The sequence below is a fragment of the Salvelinus alpinus genome, chromosome 8, assembly GCF_045679555.1.
Source record: "Salvelinus alpinus chromosome 8, SLU_Salpinus.1, whole genome shotgun sequence".
In the NCBI taxonomy this organism is placed as follows: Eukaryota; Metazoa; Chordata; class Actinopteri; order Salmoniformes; family Salmonidae; genus Salvelinus; species Salvelinus alpinus.
In genome coordinates this window covers 53,619,868-53,644,351 of record NC_092093.1, presented here as the reverse complement: position 1 = coordinate 53,644,351, position 24,484 = coordinate 53,619,868, and the positions used below count along the sequence as shown (strand labels likewise).

The following is a 24,484-nucleotide window of genomic DNA, read 5'->3' as shown; positions in this document are numbered from 1 at the left end:
GTCCCCCCCCCCTTCTATTCTAGTGTAGTGATGATGTCCCCTCCCCTTCTATTATAGTGTAGTGATGATGTCCCCTTCTATTCTAGTGTAGTGATGATGTCCCCTTCTATTCTAGTGTAGTGATGATGTCCCCTTCTATTCTAGTGTAGTGATGATGTCCCCTTCTATTCTAGTGTAGTGATGATGATCCCCTTCTATTCTAGTGTAGTGATGATGTCCCCTTATATTCTAGTGTAGTGATGATGTCCCCTTCTAGTGTAGTGATGATGTCCTCTTCTATTCTCGTGTAGTGACGATGTCCCCTCCCCTTCTATTCTAGTGTAGTGATGATGTCCCCTTCTAGTGTAGTGATGATGTCCCCTTCTAGTCTAGTGTAGTGATGGTGTCCTCTTCTATTCTAGTGTAGTGATGATGTCCCCTTCTAGTCTAGTGTAGTGATGATGTACCCTTCTATTCTAGTGTAGTGATGATGTCCCCTCCCCTTCTATTCTAGTGTAGTGATGATGTCCCCTCCCCTTCTATTCTAGTGTAGTGATGGTGTCCTCTTCTAGTGTAGTGATGATGTCCCCTTCTAGTGTAGTGATGATGTACCCTTCTATTCTAGTGTAGTGATGATGTCCCCTCCCCTTCTAGTCTAGTGTAGTGATGGTGTCCTCTTCTATTCTAGTTTAGTGATGATGTCCCCTTCTATTCTAGTGTAGTGATGATGTCTCCTTCTATTCTAGTGTAGTGATGATGTCCCCTTCTTTTCTAGTGTAGTGATGATGTCCCCTTCTATTCTAGTTTAGTGATGATGTCCCCTTCTAGTGTAGTGATGATGTCCTTTCCCCTTCTATTCTAGTGTAGTGATGATGTCCCCTTCTATTCTAGTGTAGTGATGATGTCCCCTTCTATTCTAGTGTAGTGATGATGTCCCCTTCTATTCTAGTGTAGTGATGATGTCCCCTTCTATTCTAGTGTAGTGATGATGCCCCCTCCGCTTCTATTCTAGTGTAGTGATGATGTCCCCTTCTATTATAGTGTAGTGATGATGTCCCCTTCTATTCTAGTGTAGTGATGATGTCCCCTTCTATTCTAGTGTAGTGATGGTGTCCTCTTCTATTCTAGTTTAGTGATGATGTCCCCTTCTATTCTAGTGTAGTGATGATGTCTCCTTCTATTCTAGTGTAGTGATGATGTCCCCTTCTATTCTAGTGTAGTGATGATGTCCCCTTCTATTCCAGTGTAGTGATGATGTCCCCTTCTATTCTAGTGTAGTGATGATGCCCCCTTCTATTCTAGTGTAGTGATGATGTCCCCTTCTATTCTAGTGTAGTGATGATGCCCCCTTCTATTCTAGTGTAGTGATGATGTCCTCTTCTATTCTAGTGTAGTGATGATGCCCCCTTCTATTCTAGTGTAGTGGTGATGTCCCCTTCTCTTCTAATGTAGTGATGATGTCCCCTTCTATTCTAGTGTAGTGATGATGTCCCCTCCCCTTCTATTCTAGTGTAGTGATGATGTCCCCTTCCCTTCTATTCTAGTGTAGTGATGATATCCTCTTCTATTCTAGTGTAGTGATGATGTCCCCTTCTATTCTAGTGTAGTGATGATGTCCCCTTCTATTCTAGTGTAGTGATGATGTCCCCTTCTATTCTAGTGTAGTGATGATGTCCCCTTCTATTCTAGTGTAGTGATGATGTCCCCTTCTATTCTAGTGTAGTGATGATGTCCCCTCCCCTTCTATTATAGTGCAGTGATGATGTCCCCTTCTATTCTAGTGTAGTGATGATGTTCCCTTCTATTCTAGTGTAGTGATGATGTCCCCTTCTATTCTAGGGTAGTGATGATGTCCCCTTCTATTATAGTGTAGTGATGATGTCCCCTCCCCTTCTATTCTAGTGTAGTGATGATGTCCCCTCCCCTTCTATTCTAGTGTAGTGATGGTGTCCTCTTCTATTCTAGTGTAGTGATGATGTCCCCCCCCCCCTTCTATTCTAGTGTAGTGATGATGTCCCCTCCCCTTCTATTATAGTGTAGTGATGATGTCCCCTTCTATTCTAGTGTAGTGATGATGTCCCCTTCTATTCTAGTGTAGTGATGATGTCCCCTTCTATTCTAGTGTAGTGATGATGTCCCCTTCTATTCTAGTGTAGTGATGATGTCCCCTTCTATTCTAGTGTAGTGATGATGTCCCCTTCTATTCTAGTGTAGTGATGATGTCCCCTTCTATTCTAGTGTAGTGATGATGCCCCCTTCTATTCAAGTGTAGTGATGATGTCCCCTTCTATTCTAGTGTAGTGATGATGTCCCCTTCTATTCTAGTGTAGTGATGATGTTCCCTTCTATTCTAGTGTAGTGATGATGTCCCCTTCTATTCTAGTGTAGTGCTGATGTCCCCTTCTATTATAGTGTAGTGATGATGTCCCCTCCCCTTCTATTCTAGTGTAGTGATGATGTCCCCTCCCCTTCTATTCTAGTGTAGTGATGATGTCCCCTCCCCTTCTATTCTAGTGTAGTGATGATGACCCCTTCTATTCTAGTGTAGTGATGATGACCCCTCCCCTTCTATTCTAGTGTAGTGATGATGTCCCCTCCCCTTCTATTCTAGTGTAGTGATGATGTCCCCTCCCCTTCTATTCTAGTGTAGTGATGATGACCCCTTCTATTATAGTGTAGTGATGATGTCCCCTTCTATTCTAGTGTAGTGATGATGTCCCCTACCCTTCTATTCTAGTGTAGTGATGATGTCCCCTTCTATTCTAGTGTAGTGATGATGTCCCCTTCTATTCTAGTGTAGTGATGATGTCCCCTTCTATTCTAGTGTAGTGATGATGTTCCCTTCTATTCTAGTGTAGTGATGATGTCCCCTTCTATTCTAGTGTAGTGATGATGTCCCCTTCTATTATAGTGTAGTGATGATGTCCCCTCCCCTTCTATTCTAGTGTAGTGATGATGTCCCCTCCCCTTCTATTCTAGTGTAGTGATGATGTCCCCTCCCCTTCTATTCTAGTGTAGTGATGATGTCCCCTCCCCTTCTATTCTAGTGTAGTGATGATGTCCCCTCCCCTTCTATTCTAGTGTAGTGATGATGACCCCTTCTATTCTAGTGTAGTGATGATGACCCCTCCCCTTCTATTCTAGTGTAGTGATGATGTCCCCTCCCCTTCTATTCTAGTGTAGTGATGATGTCCCCTCCCCTTCTATTCTAGTGTAGTGATGATGACCCCTTCTATTATAGTGTAGTGATGATGTCCCCTTCTATTCTAGTGTAGTGATGATGTCCCCTACCCTTCTATTCTAGTGTAGTGATGATGTCCCCTTCTATTCTAGTGTAGTGATGATGTCCCCTTCTATTCTAGTGTAGTGATGATGTCCCCTTCTATTCTAGTGTAGTGATGATGTCCCCTCCCCTTCTATTCCAGTGTAGTGATGATGTCCCCTTCTATTCTAGTGTAGTGATGATGTCCCCTACCCTTCTATTCTAGTGTAGTGATGATGTCCCCTCCCCTTCTATTCCAGTGTAGTGATGATGTCCCCTTCTATTCCAGTGTAGTGATGATGTCCCCTTCTATTCTAGTGTAGTGATGATGTCCCCTTCTATTCCAGTGTAGTGATGATGTTCCCTTCTATTCTAGTGTAGTGATGATGTCCCCTTCTATTCTAGTGTAGTGATGATGTCCCCTTCTATTCTAGTGTAGTGATGATGTTCCCTCCCCTTCTATTCTAGTGTAGTGATGATGTCCCCTTCTATTCTAGTGTAGTGATGATGTCCCCTTCTATTCTAGTGTAGTGATGATGTCCCCTTCTATTCTAGTGTAGTGATGATGCCCCCTTCTATTCTAGTGTAGTGATGATGTCCCCTTCTATTCTAGTGTAGTGATGATGTCCCCTTCTATTCCAGTGCAGTGATGATGTCCCCTTCTATTCTAGTGTAGTGATGATGCCCCCTTCTATTCTAGTGTAGTGATGATGTCCCCTTCTATTCTAGTGTAGTGATGATGTCCCCTCCCCTTCTATTCTAGTGTAGTGATGATGACCCCTTCTATTCTAGTGTAGTGATGATGTCCCCTACCCTTCTATTCTAGTGTAGTGATGATGTCCCCTCCCCTTCTATTATAGTGTAGTGATGATGTCCCCTTCTATTCTAGTGTAGTGATGATGACTCCTTCTATTCTAGTGTAGTGATGATGTCCCCTACCCTTCTATTCTAGTTTAGTGATGATGTCCCCTCCCCTTCTATTCTAGTGTAGTGATGATGTCCCCTTCTATTCTAGTGTAGTGATGATGTCCCCTTCTATTCTAGTGTAGTGATGATGTTCCCTCCCCTTCTATTCTAGTGTAGTGATGATGTCCCCTCCCCTTCTATTCCAGTGTAGTGATGATGTCCCCTTCTATTCTAGTGTAGTGATGATGTCCCCTTCTATTCCAGTGCAGTGATGATGTCCCCTTCTATTCTAGTGTAGTGATGATGCCCCCTTCTATTCTAGTGTAGTGATGATGTCCCCTTCTATTCTAGTGTAGTGATGATGTCCCCTCCCCTTCTATTCTAGTGTAGTGATGATGACCCCTTCTATTCTAGTGTAGTGATGATGTCCCCTACCCTTCTATTCTAGTGTAGTGATGATGTCCCCTCCCCTTCTATTATAGTGTAGTGATGATGTCCCCTTCTATTCTAGTGTAGTGATGATGACCCCTTCTATTCTAGTGTAGTGATGATGTCCCCTCCCCTTCTATTATAGTGTAGTGATGATGTCCCCTTCTATTCTAGTGTAGTGATGATGTCCCCTTCTATTCCAGTGCAGTGATGATGCCCCCTTCCTTACCCATATTCCAGTGCAGTGATGATGCCCCCTCCACTCTTGTGCCTACCCCTCATCATCATGTTGTTCATCTTCATCTCAGTGATGGAGGGCAGCAGAAGGGGCACGGCCACACAGAACAGGGCCAGCTGGGGGGGTAGCAGGGCCCCCGAGCCCCACTTCTTCTTCTGTCCTTGGAGGAACTTGAGTCGGCCCTGGATCTGCATGGTCTGTCAGAGGGAGACGAGGTCAGAGGTTACAAAGAGTGTTTAGCACACCTAAGAACACGGCCATGTCAAGAAGTTATTTCTGCCAGATGCCATTTAGAAGCCTATACTTTGAAGCGAAATAATAATTTAAAAAAATAATTATTGCATACAACTTGTCGATCTCGGCACTTTTAATAATGAAGAAAAATAACGTATTTGATTGAGACAAGCCCAGTTTTCATTCAGTCACAACAGCCTAGAGAAATAACAGTACGACCATAGTTGGGACACTGAATTCTGTACAGTTATTTTTTTCCCTCCTCCTCATCATATTTTAAAAAGCTTTATGACACTGTCATGAAGCATTATGACCACCCTGTGTCACTTTACTTGGATTAAGAAAATGCACTTTATGACACCGTTTGACAGGAGGAACTCTGTTGACCTTCCCTACAGTGTTCAAACCCAAGGCCAACTTCAAGCCGCATCACTTTCCACTGTTAGATCCAAACCTCCAAACTGCTCTTGTCAGACCTATGGGAGGTGGACCAACGGCTCTAAATAGTAAATACATCTGTGTCCAAACACCAAATCCCTTGGTCTGTTATGTCCGGGATATGGGGACATTCTATTTATACCTACACTCAAGCTACAATTTCAGCAAATATGACACCAAATGGGAGATTTTTCATCTGGGAAGTGTATCCCAGTCAGCTCTCATTAGAAGCATCATGGCTGGCTGGGGTCTCTGGCAGGGTTAATCCACTCACCAGGAAGCCAGAGGTGCTGTCCAGCAGGCAGCGCACGCGGGACATGAAACAGCGGTTGAGAAAAGAGGAGAACTCAGGAACGACTCCCCCCGTCTCCTGAGAATGAAACAGGCTGCTCACCACAAAGTCCTCACCTGTATAGAAAAATACAAAAATATTCACTACAATGCAGATTTTCCAGTTTCATACAGTAGACCAAGACCTAAAACATTTACAAGTGAACATTGCAGAGTAAATTGTGTGCACGCACGCACGCACGCACGCACGCACGCACGCACGCACGCACGCACGCACGCACGCACGCACGCACGCACGCACGCACGCACGCACGCACGCACACACACACACACACACACACACACACACACACACACACACACACACACACACACACACACACACCATTTCTGGCGTGGAGAGGCATCATAGTTTAGTGGGGACTTTCCACTCATACATTGGCCATTAATCACAGAGTCTGCTTGGTTGTTGTGAACAGAGTTGATACATTTGATTACAGTGCCTCTCTTCAAAACGAATAAACATTTGCAGTCTAGTCTGTTTAATGAATCAGTACTCGTTGCTCGCTCACTCCCTCTGTTGCTAGGCCACTCCCCCCCCCCCCCCGTACTGTTGCTGGTACTTATATACACACCAGTTCCTGAGACTAAGTGGTGCTGGCTGGGGTTCATGGCCCAGTGGAGCTGTCTTCTGAACTCTTGCCGGTCGTCCACATGGACATAATCAAAGACGTTTTGGTGCATCACGTCCGTCTGCATGGGGAGAGAGAGAGAGACAGAGACAATAACGCAACGAGGCCCCCCCCAGAACCATAACCTATAACCCCACCAGCCCATTACCAGATCGCCCTCTGCTTGAAGTATTGATGGGATCCAGGGTCTGGCCTATTGTGTTGGCAAACAGCGGTCCCCTCACCACTTAATCTCTGCCGCGGTTCACTGGGTCGACCCGACGGTCTCACACGCAGACCCAAAAATATCTGTAATGGGTCTGGTTAACAGGCTGCTAAATGGTGTGATTTTGTATGAGTTTCAAAGCTGGATCAAATCTCGATTAGGTCATTTTGTGGTTGGAGTAACTTTGAAAGAAATACATGTCACTTGATTTAAAGAATGTGACTGTTTGAATGAAGTGTAACATTGCAGTGAATGACTTCACACAACTTGAGTTAAATTGGGTATTCATAGCAATATCCTCAGCAGCTCTTAAAAAAAGTGACATATTTACTGAAAGATTCAGTAAAGAGCAGCTGGTTGTTGTTGTCCATATGTTTTGCTTTATATTTTGTGTTGCTGCTGAATTCCTCAAGGTCTGCCACAGAACGGACCACACTGATTCCACTACAGTACACTACAGTGGCTCTTGGCTCTCCAATGTCACCGAATCACGGGGGCCAAAGAGTGCAAGCCTTGTTTGTCAAACATTGCGTGACACCAGCTCCCTAAAAGCAGAGCAGCCCAGCCCTCCTGAAAACAAGGCTCCCACAACCCAGCCCAAATGTGTAATACCTCTCTCTTAACCAGCAATAGCTGTGCTTTCTGTCAGGGAAATTACAGATTCCAACTGAAATATTCAACCTTCCCCCCCCATAACATCCACATTGGAGACACGCAACGTTTTTTTTTTTTTTACAAGATTTTTGCACATGTCACCACAGCTCCCAGCGGCAGACAGATCAGATGTCTATTGTGTGAGGTTCTCTCTAAAACAGAATAGTGATGTTTTCCTTGGCCCTCGAGTCTTAATTTTCAAAAGCGTAATTACAATGGAGCAAATAGGATCAAAGCAACAACACTGTCTCTGCACCATTTCAGCGCTTTCCTGTGGTGTCGTCCCTAAAAAGGCTCCTACATTTTGTCTCCCGCGTTACATATTAGTGCTGTGTCTGTTTGTCTGTTTTTTACTATGGCTTCTTTATTATGATGAAAAAAGATTAACAATGTGTTTCGACTCCACCTCATATAAACTTCAATCGGGTCCTGGATCCTGCTATATAACCCAACAGAAATAGGACATAATTTTTATTGCCGCGTGAACGTTTTTTATTTATTTTTTATTTTAGGGGTAGATCATCTTTAATATTGCAGATAGATTAGTGGCTTCCATCAATGTAATAGTCTGCATCATTTACAATCACCGATGTATTTTTTTGGTAAATATACAGTATGTACACTACCGTTCAAAGGTTTGGGGTCACATAGAAATGTCCTTGTTTTCCATGAGAACATACTTGAAATAAGTTGAAAAATGAATAGGAAATATAGTCAAGATGTTGACAAGGTTATAAATAATGATTTTTAATTGAAATAATAATTGTGTCCTTCAAACTTTGCTTTTGTCAAAGAATCCTCTGTTTGCAGCAATTACAGCCTTGTAGACCTTTAGCGTTCTAGTTGTCAATTTGTTGAGGTAATCTGAAGAGATTTCACCCCATGCCTCCTGAAGCACTTTCCACAAGTTGGATTGGCTTGATGGGCACTTCTTACGTACCATACGGTCAAGCTGCTCCCACAACAGCTCACTAGGGTTGAGATCCGGTCACTGTGCTGGCCACTCCATTATAGACAGAATACCAGCTGACTGCTTCTTCCCTAAATAGTTCTTGCATAGTTTGGAGCTGTGCTTTGGGTCATTGTCCTGTTGTAGGAGGAAATTGGCTCCGATTAAACGCCGTCCACAGGGTATGGAATGGTGTTGCAAAATGGAGTGATAGCCTTCCTTCTTCAAGATCCATTTTACCCTGTACAAATCTCCCACTTTACCACCACCAAAGCACCCCCAGACCATCACATTGCCTCCACCATGCTTGACAGATGGCGTCAATCACTCCTCCAGCATCTTAAAAAATTTCCTGCGTCTCACGAATGTTCTTCTTTGAGATCCGAACACCTCAAACTTAGATTTGTCTGTCCATAACACTTTTTTTCAATCTTCCTCTGTCCAGTCTCTGTTCTTTTGCCCATCTTTTTATTAAATTTTTATTGGCCAGTCTGAGATATGGCTTTTTCTTTGCAACTCTGCCTAGAAGGCCAACATCCCGGAGTTGCCTCTTCACTGTTGACGTTGAGACTGGTGTTTTGCGGGTACTATTTAATGAAGCTAACAGTTGAGGACTTGTGAGGCGTCTGTTTCTAAACTAGACTAATGTACTTGTCCTCTTGCTCAGTTGTGCACCGGGGCCTCCCACTCCTCTTTCTATTCTGATTAGAGCCAGTTTGCTCTGTTCTGTGAAGGGAGTAGTACACGGCATTGTACGAGATCTTCAGTTTCTTGGCAATTTCTCCCATGGAATAGCCTTTGAGTCAACTTTGTGTGTCTGTGTGTACATACGAGTTGAAGTTTGTTTTGAGCCGACTACACATCATAAAAAGTATGAATTGAATGGTTCAGGTGAACAATGATTCATACTGCGTGATCTATAGTGTGTGTGTGTGTGTCCGTACTCCCTTCTCCCCCGGAAGGAGCCCCCGACCCTGTGACCTGGTGTGAAGAGACAGTGACAAGCCTTTGACTGACACCTCCACATGTGTATTTTCATTTAACCTTTATTTAAGTAGGCAGGTCAGTTAAGAACAAATTATTATTTACAATGACGGCCTACCCCGGCTAAACCTGGGCCAATTGTGCAAGAGGACAAGTACATTAGTTTAGTTTAGAAACAGACGCCTCACAAGTCCTCAACTGTTAGCTTCATTAAATAGTACCCGCAAAACACCAGTCTCAATCACAGCCGGTTGTGATACAGCCTGGATTCAAACCATGGTGTCTGTAGTGATGCCTCTAGCACTGAGATACAGTGCCTTAGACTGTTGCGCCACTCGGGAGCAATGTGGAAGGTCTCAGGGTCACTAGGTCTCAGGGTCACTAGGCCTCAGGGTCACTAGGCCTCAGGGTCACTAGGTCTCAGGGTCACTAGGTCTCAGGGTCACTAGGTCTCAGGGTCACTAGGTCTCAGGGTCACTAGGCCTCAGGGTCACTAGGTCTTTGACTAACACCTCCAGATTGTAACCTGGTGCCACTGTATATTAATCTGTGTGTCTGATAGCTGCGGCCATTGGAACAGCAGTATCTACCATGCTGACACTGGGTGTAGTGACCCCTGTCTCAACTCACCGCTGTCTAGGGGGCTCTCTCAATGTGCAGAGTACACACAGTCCCTCCACTTTACATGGCGTACCAACCCGTCTGTTACCCTTAACCACTGCTCGACAACTGTTGTAAATGGTCAGCAGAAACCCCTTTAAATGAAGGTCAGTTATCTAACCTGTATGTCCTGGAGTATCATACTTGTCAGAATAAACATTCAAATAATAATAATAATAATAACGAGACATACCTGATGGAAGCCCAAATAGTCAACGATGTTTGAGGAGGAAAAGAAAACCATTCCATCGCTGCTCACCACCAACGCAAAGCCAGTAAGGGACTAGAGGGGGGAAATAGAGGAGACCAACATTAGTTTGTATTAATCATGATACTAACAAGAGGCACTTGGCTTTGGAGCTTGGCTTATCTTGTTTGGCTTAATGGTAATTTAATATCACAGATATGAGGGTGAATATTTCCTCATACTATATGTGTCTTCCAAGGAACAACCAAAAGATGAGCAAAGCCATCACAGAGGTTTTCAATCGATTGTTGTCAAATTTAAAGTATTCAGGCTGTCCACAGGCTGTCCACAACTGAGGTAGGAGGGAGGGAGAGAGAGAGGAGAGCGAGGGGAGAGAAGGGAGAGAGGGAGAGGAGAGAAAGAGAGAAGAGAGAGAAAGAGGGGAGAGAGAGAGGAGAGAGGGGAGAGAGGGAGAGGAGAGAAAGAGGGGAGAGAGAGAGGTAAAGAAAGGCAGTTCAGCTGAGGAATTGGTTCCCCAAACTGTAATTTATGAACTTCCAGTGTTTGTACTTGGTGATCCCCGGCGATCGCGTGACTGGTGCTGTGCTCCTGCCAGACCCTGTCACCTCCAGTTTACTGTGAGCAACGCCAGGTCAGCTCTGGCTGCTCCACTCCTGGCTAGTACTGGGACTGCTCCACTCCTGGCTAGTACTGGGATTGCTCTACTCCTGGCTAGTACTGGGACTGCTCTACTCCTGGCTAGTACTGGGACTGCTCTACTCCTGGCTAGTACTGGGACTGCTCTACTCCTGGCTAGTACTGGGACTGCTCTACTCCTGGCTAGTACTGGGACTGCTCTACTCCTGGCTAGTACTGGGACTGCTCTACTCCTGGCTAGTACTGGGACTGCTCCACTCCTGGCTAGTACTGGGACTGCTCTACTCCTGGCTAGTACTGGGACTGCTCTACTCCTGGCTAGTACTGGGACTGCTCTACTCCTGGCTAGTACTGGGACTGCTCTACTCCTGGCTAGTACTGGGACTGCTCTACTCCTGGCTAGTACTGGGACTGCTCTACTCCTGGCTAGTACTGGGACTGCTCTACTCCTGGCTAATACTGGGACTGCTCCACTCCTGGCTAGTACTGGGACTGCTCCACTCCTGGCTAGTACTGGGACTGCTCCACTCCTGGCTAGTACTGGGACTGCTCCACTCCTGGCTAGTACTGGGACTGCTCTACTCCTGGCTAGTACTGGGACTGCTCTACTCCTGGCTAGTACTGGGACTGCTCCAGTTGCTGTTTGAGTGTGTGTTGATCTAGGTTTGTTCAATGGTGTGTGTGTGTGTGTGTGTGTGTGTGTGTGTGTGTGTGTGTGTGTGTGTGTGTGTGTGTGTGTGCACGTGAGTAACTATGTTCAATGTTGTCTGTTTGTGTTTGCGAGTATGTGTGTGTATGTGTGTGTGTGTGTGTGTGCGTGTGTGCACGTGAGTAACTATGTTCAATGTTGTCTGTTTGTGTTTGCGAGTATGTGTGTGTATGTGAGTGTGTGTGTGCCTATGTACTGTATATAGTCCATGATGGATAAAGGGTGGTCTGAACTGGTGTGGTAGCTGGTAGCTGTCCGTTGCCTGAGCTGTCCCATGTAGATCAGTTGGTAGAGCATGGCGTTTGCAACGCTAGGGTTGTGGGTTCGATTCCCAAGAGGGACCAGTATTAAAATGTATATTCTCAATACTGTAAGTCGCTCTGGATAAGAGAGTCTGTTAAATGTCAATGTTTTGTTTGCCCTCGGTGGCCGCCCAAGTTCAAGCCCTTTGTTCCCTGCTCTCTCCTACACTGCCAATCATTCCTCTCATTTAGAGAGAGGTACAACACAACATAGACAGCCACTGGGCTTCTGTTTCTCAGGCCCCATCCCTTTCCTCAACCTCAAACCAACATAACACGCCTCAGACTTCAACAAGCTTCTGTTCTTTGTCAACTTCTTTCATCCCATTACTTGCCTCATGCCTTCACCTCCCTAGTACTCCTTGTCTGTGAGTGACAGGCATATTTAACCGCTTTCTTGAAAAGCAAACTCCAGGGCTGTGTGGTGTAATCTCAAAATGGTCGTCCCATTATATTAGTGAACGTGTCGTGATGCTTTGCATGAGAGCTACGCGTCGATGACCTCATTTAGAAGGAAACGTCTGGATGACAACATGTGGCTTCCAACAACAACACAGAAAAGGTCCATGCAACGAGGCCACAGCCCCACAAAAAAACGAATCTGAAATAATCTAGTTTCTACCATGAACAACTATCACCCTTGACACCTCAGTGTCGCTTAAAGAAAGGTCTAATTAGACGGCGCAACATTGTATTTGATTTTGTGTGTAGATAAAAACGTTAAAACCACAACAACAAAAAAATATTCAAAATGTTACCAGAAAAAAAAGTGTATTCAATTCAATTGACTAGTGATCCTCAAAATCACCAGTGGAAAACAATAACAAAGAACCTGCTCATAGACTCCAGGGAGACACTGAGGAGATCCTCCCTGGTAATTGTAAGGTGAGGCAGATCCTTACAGAGTGAGATCACTTCACTTGGCATGCCATTTAATCCACGCTCACTGCTAATGTACTAATGCATACAGGTACTGCCTGCAGACGTATGTCTGTGTGTGCGTGTGTGTGTGTGTGTAGCGGTGTGGATGAAGACAGTGTGGATGAAGACAGTGTCAGGTGTAGCGGCGTGGATGAAGACAGTGTGGATGAAGACAGTATCAGGTGTAGCGGTGTGGATGAAGACAGTGTTTGACAGGTTTAAACGGCACACTCCTGGAACTGTGAGCACTGCTCAAAAACAGCAGGCCTGTGCGTGACAAGCTACTCTACGAATATCTATTATTGTTCTGTACAGCATAGCGGATATAGGACATGGTGTGTATATATTAGTAAATGTCTTGTAGTACAGGAAATGGTGTATATATATATTAGTGCATGGCTTGTAGTACAGGAAATGGTTTATAGATATATTAGTAAATGTCTTGTAGTACAGGAAATGGTGTATATATATATTAGTACATGGCTTGAAGTTTAGGAAATGGTGTATATATACAGTGAGGGAAAAAAGTATTTGATCCCCTGCTGATTTTGTACGTTTGCCCACTGACAAAGAAATGATCAGTCTATAATTTTAATGGTAGGTTTATTTGAACAGTGAGAGACAGAATATCAACAAAAAAATCCAGAAAAACGCATGTCAAAAATGTTATGAATTGATTTGCATTTTAATGAGGGAAATAAGTATTTGACCCCTCTGCAAAACATGACTTAGTACTTGGTGGCAAAACCCTTGTTGGCAATCACAGAGGTCAGACGTTTCTTGTAGTTGGCCACCAGGTTTGCACACATCTCAGGAGGGATTTTGTCCCACTCCTCTTTGCAGATCTTCTTCAAGTCATTAAGGTTTCGAGGCTGACGTTTGGCAACTCGAACCTTCAGCTCCCTACACAGATTTTCTATGGGATTAAGGTCTGGAGACTGGCTAGGCCACTCCAGGACCTTAATGTGCTTCTTCTTGAGCCACTCCTTTGTTGCCTTGGCCGTGTGTTTTGGGTCATTGTCATGCTGGAATACCCATCCACGACCCATTTTCAATACCCTGGCTGAGGGAAGGAGGTTTTCACCCAAAATTTGACGGTACATGTCCCCGTCCATCGTCCCTTTGATGCGGTGAAGTTGTCCTGTCCCTTTAGCAGAAAAACACCCCCAAAGCATAGTGTTTCCACCTCCATGTTTGACGGTGGGGATGGTTTCTTGGGGTCATAGGCAGCATTCCTCCTCCTCCAAACACGGCAAATTGGGTTGATGCCAAAGAACTCCATTTTGGTCTCATCTGACCACAACACGTTCACCCAGTTGTCCTCTGAATCATTCAGATGTTCATTGGCAAACTTCAGACGGGCATGTATATGTGCTTTTTTGAGCAGGGGGACCTTGCGGGCGCTGCAGGATTTCAGTCCTTCACGGCATAGTGTGTTACCAATTGTTTTCTTGATGACTATGGTCCCAGCTGCCTTGAGATCATTGACAAGATCCTCCTGTGTAGTTCTGGGCTGATTCCTCACCGTTCTCATGATCATTGCAACTTCACGAGGTGAGATCTTGCATGGAGCCCCAGGCTGAGGGAGATTGACAGGTCTTTTGTGTTTCTTCCATTTGCGAATAATCACAGAAACTGTTGTCACCTTCTCACCAAGCTGCTTGGCGATGGTCTTGTAGCCCATTCCAGCCTTGTGTAGGTCTACAATCTTGTCCCTGACATCCTTGGAGAGCTCTTTGGTCTTGGCCATGGTGGAGAGTTTGGAATCTGATTGATTGATTGCTTCTGTGGACAGGTATCTTTTATACAGGTAAGAAACTGAGATTAGGAGCACTCCCTTTAAGAGTGTGCTCCTAATCTCCGTTCGTTACCTGTATGAAAGACACCTGGGAGCCAGAAATCTTTTTGATTGAGAAGGGGTCAAATACTTATTTCCCTCATTAAAATGCAAATCAATTTATAACATTTTTGACATGCATTTTTCTGGATATTTTTGTTGTTATTCTGTCTCTCACTGTTCAAATAAACCTACCATTAAAATTATAGACTGATAATATCTTTGTCAGTGGGCAAACGTACAAAATCAGCAGGGGATCAAATACTTTTTTCCCTCACTGTACAGTATATGTAACGGTTTTCTTCCTGGGATGAAGGAGAGGACCAAAACGCAGCGCGGCTAGTGTTCAACATGTTTAATAAAGAATAATAACGTGAACACTACAAGCTACAAAACAATAAATGTGAAAACCGAAACAGTCCTATCTGGTGCAGAACACAAAGACAGGAAACAAACACCCACAAAACCAACAGTGAAAACAGGCAACCTAAATATGGTTCCCAATCAGAGACAATGCAAAACACCTGCCTCTGATTGAGAACCATATTAGGCCAAAATACAAACCTAAACATAGAAACACATAACATAGACTTCCCACCCCAACTCACGCCCTGACCATACTAACTAAAGACAAAACAAAGGAAAATAAAGGTCAGAACGTGACAATATATTAGTAAATGTCTTGTAGTACAGGAAATGGTGTATATATATATTAGTAAATGTCTTGTAGTACAGGAAATGGTGTATATACACTGCTCAAAAAAATAAAGGGAACACTTAAACAGCACAATGTAACTCCAAGTCAATCACACTTCTGTGAAATGAAACTGTCCACTTAGGAAGCAACACTGATTGACAATAAATTGCACATGCTGTTGTGCAAATGGGATAGACAATAGGTGGAAATTATAGGTAATTAGCCAGACACCCCCAATAAAGGAGTGATTCTGCAGGTGGTGACCACAGACCACTTCTCAGTTCCTATGCTTCCTGGCTGATGTTTTGGTCACTTTTGAATGCTGGCGGTGCTTTCACTCTAGTGGTAGCATGAGACAGAGTCTACAACCCACACAAGTGGCTCAGGTAGTGCAGCTCATCCAGGATGGCACATCAATGCGAGCTGTGGCAAGAAGGTTTGCTGTGTCTGTCAGCGTAGTGTCCAGAGCATGGAGGCGCTACCAGGAGACAGGCCAGTACATCAGGAGACGTGGAGGAGGCCGTAGGAGGGCAACAACCCAGCACCAGGACCGCTACCTCCGCCTTTGTGCAAGGAGGAGCACTACCAGAGCCCTGCAAAATGACCTCCAGCAGGCCACAAATGTGCATGTGTCTGCTCAAACGGTCAGAAACAGAATCCATGAGGGTGGTATGAGGGCCCGACGTCCACAGGTGGGGGTTGTGCTTACAGCCAAACACCGTGCAGGACGTTTGGCATTTTCCAGAAAACACCAAGATTAGCAAATTCACCACTGGCGCCCTGTGCTCTTCACAGATGAGAGCAGGTTCACACTGAGCACATGAGCACATGTGACAGACGTGACAGAGTCTGGAGACGCCGTGGAGAACGTTCTGCTGCCTGCACCATCCTCCAGCATGACCGGTTTGGCGGTGGGTCAGTCATGGTGTGGGGTGGCATTTCTTTGTGGGGCCGCACAGCCCTCCATGTGCTCGCCAGAGGTAGCCTGACTGCCATTAGGTACCGAGATGAGATCCTCAGAGCCCTTGTGAGACCATATGCTGACACATGCACATTTGTGGCCTGCTGGAGGTCATTTTGCAGGGCTCTGGTAGTGCTCCTCCTGCTCAAAGGCGGAGGTAGCGGTCCTGGTGCTGGGTTGTTGCCCTCCTACGGCCTCCTCCACGTCTCCTGATGTACTGGCCTGTCTCCTGGTAGCGCCTCCATGCTCTGGACACTACGCTGACAGACACAGCAAACCTTCTTGCCACAGCTCGCATTGATGTGCCATCCTGGATGAGCTGCACTACCTGAGCCACTTGTGTGGGTTGTAGACTCCGTCTCATGCTACCACTAGAGTGAAAGCACCGCCAGCATTCAAAAGTGACCAAAACATCAGCCAGGAAGCATAGGAACTGAGAAGTGGTCTGTGGTCACCACCTGCAGAATCACTCCTTTATTGGGGGTGTCTGGCTAATTGCCTATAATTTCCACCTTTTGTCTATTCCATTTGCACAACAGCATGTGAAATTTATTGTCAATCAGTGTTGCTTCCTAAGTGGACAGTTTAATTTCACAGAAGTGTGATTGATTTGGAGTTACATTGTGTTGTTTAAGTGTTCCCTTTATTTTTTTGAGCAGTGTATATTAGTAAATCTCTTGTAGTACAGGAAATGGTGTATATATATTAGTAAATGTCTTGTAGTACAGGAAATGGTGTATATATATTAGTAAATGTCTTGTAGTAAGCAGGAAAACTTTTGAAGTATTCACAAGGAAGATATACACTCAATGGCCAGTTCATTTACTCAGGGCACCATTGTGAATGAGACCCTGGTCTCAATTGGACTACCCTGAATAAATACAAGTTAACAGAAATAATTAAAATATGAGGTACACCACCCCGTTCACGAAAATGGATCGCTCCAACAGACAGTGAGTCACGTGACCGTGTCTTGCTATATAAAGCAGGGAGTCAAGCATTGAAACATTCAGTTACTGTTCCATTGAACGTTGGAATGGGTAAAACGAGTGAACTACGTGATTTTGAGCATGGTATGATCACGGTGCCAGGCAGCGCCGGTTCTAGTATCTTAGAAACGGCAGGCCTCCTGGGCTTTTCACGCACGAAAGGGTCTAGGGTTTACTAAGAACGGTGCGACGAACAAAAAGTGGATGAAAACAGCTCGTTGATGAGAGAGGTCGAAGGAGAGCGCCAAGCATCATGCAAGCTAACAGACGGGCCACAAACAGGCAAATAACGTCGCAGTACAACAGTGGTGTGGAGAACGGCATCTCGGGAACGCACAACTGGTCGGTCCTTGTCACGGATTGGCTATTGCAGCAGACGACCACACCGGGTTCCTATCAGCTAAAAACAAGAAGAAGCGGCTCCGGTGGGCACGCCGCCACCAACACTGGATGAATCCCGGGTTCCTGTTGCGTCATGCTGATGGGAGAGTCAGGATTAGGTGTAAGCAATATGAGTCCATGGAACCATCCTGCCAGGTGTCAACGGTATAGGCTGTGAGCGGTGGTGTACTGGTGTGGGGAATGCTTTCCTGGCACACGTTAGGTCCCTTGATCCCTTGACACATTCATAGAGCCTTTATGTAGTTCACCAGTGTGTTAATAAGACTTGCTATAAGTATTTATAACTGCTCATAACTCTTTAAAATACATTACACACAGATGGTTCATAGATGTAGCTGTCACTGTGTTCATGATTCAGTACTCCAGCCAAGCCCTCTGATATCATATCTCTAAACCAGATGCCAGAATCCCTTTCATATGGAGAGAGAAAGAGAGAGAGAGAGAAAGAGAGAGAGAGAGAGAAAGAGAGAGAGACAGAGAAAGAGAGAGACAGAGAAAGAGAGAGAGAGACAGAGAAAGAGAGAGAGACAGAGAGAGAGAGAGAGGTTCATGGAATTCCAACAGCATAAGATCATGGAAACTTGCTACTGGCCTGGACTAGAAAACATTTCAAATTCAAAGTCCATATACCCTCATGGCTCCTATAAATGAACACATTACAAAAAATACTCTCACTACATTTGAAAAAGGCAGAGCGCTGATGGAGAGAGAGAGACGGAGTGGCGACATGCCTTTGTTTCACTTCACACACATTTGATTGTTTTCCTCCTCACATTGTCACCGCCAGATCAAAGCGTCAAAGCCAGGGTCACGGCACAGTGAAAAAGAGCTGTTCCTGGTATTTAGAGTCATCTGTGGCAGCCGTCGGGGAGGGAGAGGAAACTCACTGGCATTCTTTCGCTGCCCCAGGGGAGCCCGTTGCCACAGCAATGGCAAACACCGCGAAGCGAGTCATTTTTCAAGTCATGCAACAAGAGGCGACATATTATTGCCAATCAACTCCTTGTATATGGCCTGTGTTGTGGCAGCCGGACACATTAACCTTAGCCTCAATGAGTTCTTCTCTGGAGGTGTGTGTGTATACAGTGAATGTACAGTACCAAACAGTAGGAACACCTTTCTAATATTGAGTTGCACCCCCCTCCCTTTTGCCCTCAGAACAGCCTCAATTCATCGGGGCATGGACTCTACAAGGTGTTGAAAGCATTCCACAGGGACTGGCCCATGTTGACTCCATAGCTTCCCACAGTTATGTCAAGTTGACTGGATGTCCTTTGGGTGGTGGACCATTCTTGATACACACGGGAAACTGTTGAGCGTGAAAAACCCAGCAATGTTGCATTTCTTGACACAAACCCGGTGTGCCTGGCACCTACTACCATACCCTGTTCAAAAGGCACTTAGATATTTTGTCTTGCCCATTCACCCTCTGAATGGTTGTCACGCCCTGACCTTAGAGATCCTTATTTATTCTCTATGTTTGGTTAGGTCAGGGTGTGACTCGGGTGGGAAAATCTATGTTTTCTATTTCTTTGTTGTTTTGCCGTGTGTGTGGTTCCCAATCAGAGGCAGCTGTCTATCGTTGTCTCTGATTGGGGATCATATATAAGTTGTCATCTTCCTTTTGGGTTTTGTGGGGTGTTGTTTTCTGTTTCGGTTGTTTCCCTGACAGAACTGTGCGCTTTCGTTTTCTCCGTTTGTCATTTTGTTTGAGTGTTTTTGTGAACATTAAATTATGAACACTTTCCACGCTGCGCTTTGGTCTCATTCCGATGACGAACGTTACAAAGGTACATATACACAATCCATGTCTCAATTGTCTGAAGGCTTAAAAATGCTTCTTTAACCTGTCTCCTCCCCCTCATCTACACCAGGGGTCTCCAACAGCTACCAGCCAAACAATTCTGTAAGTACATGCAATTTTAACGTGTTCCACCGCAAACTGTCATAAACAAATCTCACAAGTATCAGACACCGCAAGCTCCCAGCGCAACTTGACATTATCCCACCCCTGGTTAGCCATTACTGGCTTAAAAACCACAACACAATATCTGCCAATTCATTTCTCTGGGATAACCAGAGTGGAGGTTCATTGGTCTACTACAGGATAACCAGAGTGGAGGTTCATTGGTCTGCTACAGGATAACCAGAGTGGAGGTTCATTGGTCTACTACAGGATAACCAGAGTGGAGGTTCATTGGTCTGCTACGGGATAACCAGAGTGGAGGTTCATTGGTCTGCTACGGGATAACCAGAGTGGAGGTTCATTGGTCTGCTACAGGATAACCAGAGTGGAGGTTCATTGGTCTGCTACGGGATAACCAGAGTGGAGGTTCATTGGTCTGCTACAGGATAACCAGAGTGGAGGTTCATTGGTCTGCTACAGGATAACCAGAGTGGAGGTTCATTGGTCTACTACAGGATAACCAGAGTGGAGGTTCATTGGTCTGCTACGGGATAACCAGAGTGGAGGTTCATTGGTCTGCTACAGGATAACCAGAGTGGAGTTGAGGTTCATTGGTCTGCTACAGGATAACCAAAATGGAGGTTCACTGTTGTGACATGCACACTCTTTAACCATGACAATATACACACACACGTTTGTCCAGCACGATCTCTCTAAACGTCAAATTTCAAAAGTGTTTTTGACACCCTGGGATGCTACTCCTACTCAGCTAAACGTCAAATGTTGAAGTGTTAAGGATCAAAGACAACGATACCATAGGGATTGAACACGTGACCTTCAGATCCATGGGATAATGCTCATTACATTTTGGTCATTTTGGTGGATGCTCTTCTCCAGAGAAGCTCACAGTAGTGAGTACATACATTTTCATGTCTTTTTCCCCTCCATGGGATTTGAAACCACAACCCTGGTGTAATAAGTGCTGTTCTCTACCAACTGAGCCACCCCTGTAGTCCACTACAATTCAGCAAAACTCAAGCCTACTTCAATGGTAATAGTTCTCACTGTTGCCCTTACTGGGTGGTTTTGAAGACATTTCCTGACGTCCTCAGGACGACGTACCTCAATTTTGAAGTGTTATCTTGAACGATGTGGCTGCATTTTGGCTGCTTACCTCCAGAAGGAGTCCGCTCTCCGTGACGCTGTTGCCCATAAACTTAGGCAGGCTGTCTTTCCTGGGCTCGGGGACAGAGTTGCTGGATGGACTGATGTGCTTTCTGCTGGACGGCTTCTCGTGATTAACTGGAAAATAAGAGAGAGAGAAATAAAACATAAATACAGAGTTGATATTTCTTACAACTTGACTGTTTCAACTTGTTCTTGTTTAGTGGTGGACGATCTACTATTAATGTAACCTTTATTTAACTAGGCAAGTCAGTTAAGAACAATTTCTTATTTACTCCCTGCGCCACTCGGGAGCCCTACTATTCTACCTAATATACTACCCAATGTACTACTGTACCACCTACTATTCTACCTACTATACTACCTACTATACCACCTAATATACTACCCAATGTACTACTGTACTACCTACTATACTACATACTGTGCTACTATATCACCTGCTATACTGCCCGATATACTGCTATACTACCCGATGTGCTACCTACTATACTACATGCTATACTACCTACTGTGCACCTACTGTACACCACCTTCTATAATACTATACTACCTGCTGTGCTAATATACTACATTCTATACTACTATACTACCTACTATAACACCTACTATACTGCCTCCTATACTACCTACTACCAACTATTCTACCTACTATGTTACCTGCTGTACTACCCACTGTACTATTATACCACCTACGATACGACATACTGTACTACCTACTATTCTACCTACTATTCTACCTATTGTACTACCTACTGTACTACCTACTATTCTACCTATTGTACTACCTACTGTACTACCAACTGTACTACATACTGTACTACCTACTACACTGTCTACTATACTACCTACTATACTACCTACTGTACTACCTACTATACTACATACTGTACTACCTACTATACTACTGTACTACCTGATATACTACCTACTGTACTACCTACTATACTACCTACTGTACTACCTAATATACTACATACTGTACTACCTACTATACTACATACTGTACTACCTGCTATACTACCTACTATACTACCTACTATACTACCTGCTGTACTACATACTGTACTACCTACTGTACTGTCTACTATTTGACCTACTATACTACCTACTATACTGCATACTATACTACCTACTATACTACCTGCTATACTACCTACTGTACTACCTACTATACTACCTACTGCACTACCTACTATACTACATACTGTACTACCTACTATACTACATACTGTACTACCTACTATACTACTGTACTACCTGCTATACTACCTACTGTACTACCTACTATACGACTGTACTACCTGCTATTCTACCTACTATACTACCTACTGTACTACATACTGTACTACATACTGTACTACCTACTGTACTACCTACTATACTACCTACTATAATACCTGCTATACTACCTGCTGTACTGCCTACTACACTACCTGCTATACTACCTGCTGTACTACCTACTGTACAACCTACTATACCACCTGCTATACTACTGTACTACCTACTATACTACTGTACTACCTACTATACCACCTGCTATACTACCCACTATACTACCTCCTATACTACCTACTGTACTACCTACTATACTACCTACTGTACTACATACTATACTACCTACTATACTACATACTGTACTGCCTACTATACTACCTACTGTACTACATACTATACTACATACTAGAGTACCTACTGTACTACCTACTGTACTACCTACTATACTACTGTACTACCTGCTATACCACCTGCTATACTACCCACTATACTACCTCCTATACTACCTACTGTACTACATACTGTACTACCTACTGTACTACCTACTGTACTACCTGCTATACAACCTACTATACTACCTACTATACTACCCACTATACTACCTCCTATACTACCTACTGTACTACCTACTATACTACATACTGCACTACCTACTGTACTACCTACTGTACTACCCGCTATACTACCTACTATACTACCTACTGTACTACCTACTATACTACCTGCTATACTACTATGGTTCCTACTATACTACCAGCAATACTACTATATTTCCTACTATACTACCTGCTATACTACTGTAGTTCCTACTATACTACCTACCATACTACTGTACTATACTACCTACTATACTACCTACTATACTACCTACTATACTACCCACTATACTACCTACTATACTACCTACTGTACTACCTACCATACTACCTACTATACTACCTACTATACTACTATTCTACCTACTGTACTACCTACTATACTCCCTGCTATACTACCTACTATACTACTATACTACCTACTGTACTACCTACTGTACTACCTACTATACTACCTACTATACTACCTACTGTACTACCTACTGTACTACCTACTATACTACTATACTATACTACTATACTACCTACTGTACTACCTACTGTACTACCTACTGTACTACCTACTATACTACCTACTTTACTACCTACTGTACTACCTACTGTACTACCTATTGTACTACCTACTGTACTACCTACTATACTACTGTACTATACTACCTACTATACTACTGTACTATACTACCTACTATACTAATGTACTATACTACCTACTATACTACTATTCTACACACTGTACTACCTACTGTACTACCTACTATACTACCTACTATACCACCTACTGTACTACCTACTATACTACCTACTATACTACTATACTACCTACTGTACTACCTACTGTACTACCTACTGTACTACCTACTATACTACCTACTATACTACCTACTGTACTACCTACTGTACTACGTACTGTGCTACCTACTATACTACATACTGTACTACATACTGTACTACGTACTGTGCTACCTACTATACTACCTACTGCACTACCTACTATACTACCTACTATACTACCTACTATACTACCTACCATACTACTATACTACCTACTGTACTACCTACTGTACTACGTACTGTGCTACCTACTCTACTACCTACTGTACTACGTACTGTGCTACCTACTATACTACCTACTGTACTACCTACTGTGCTATCTACTATACTACCTACTGTACTACGTACTGTGCTACCTACTAAACTACCTACTGTACTACCTGCTGTACTACCTACTATACTACCTACTGTACTACCTACTCTACTACCTGCTGTACTACCTACTATACTACATACTATACCACCTAATATACTGCCTACTGTACCACCTACTATACTACCTACTATACGACCTACTATACTACCTAATGTACTGCTATGCCACCTACTATACTACCTACTATACTACCTACTATACCACCTACTATACTACCTAATGTACCACCTACTATACTACCTACTATACCACCTAATATACTGCCTACTGTACCACCTACTATACTACCTACTATACGACCTACTATACTACCTAATGTACTGCTATGCCACCTACTATACTACCTACTGTACTACTGTACTACATACTATACTACCGAATGTACTACTATACTACCTACTGTACTACTGTACTACATACTATACTACCTAATGTGCTACTGTACTACCAACTATACTACCTACTGTACTACTGTACTACATACTATACTACCGAATGTACTACTGTACTACCTACTATACTACCCACTGTACTACTGTACTACTATACTACCCACTATATGACTATACTACTTACTATACTACCCACCATACTACTATACTACCTACTATACTATCTGCTGTACTGCTGTACCACCTACTATACTACCTACTGTACTACTGTGCTACCTACTATACTACCTACTGTACGTCCTACTATACTACCTGCTATACTACCTAATGTACTACT

At 43.9% G+C, this 24,484-nt stretch overlaps 1 protein-coding gene across 1 annotated transcript in view; it reads right to left on the bottom strand.

The window, feature by feature from the left end:
• LOC139583284 (uncharacterized) overlaps positions 1-24,484 on the bottom strand; it is a 145,321-nt gene that overhangs the window by 10,635 nt on the left and 110,202 nt on the right. The window contains exons 4-8 of the mRNA XM_071414189.1: positions 20,664-20,791; positions 10,115-10,204; positions 6,413-6,530; positions 5,761-5,894; positions 4,806-5,011 (exon numbers count right to left, since the gene is read on the bottom strand). Of these exons, the coding sequence (XP_071270290.1) occupies positions 4,806-5,011; positions 5,761-5,894; positions 6,413-6,530; positions 10,115-10,204; positions 20,664-20,791 (676 nt within the window). The remainder of the gene's footprint in view (positions 1-4,805; positions 5,012-5,760; positions 5,895-6,412; positions 6,531-10,114; positions 10,205-20,663; positions 20,792-24,484) is intronic.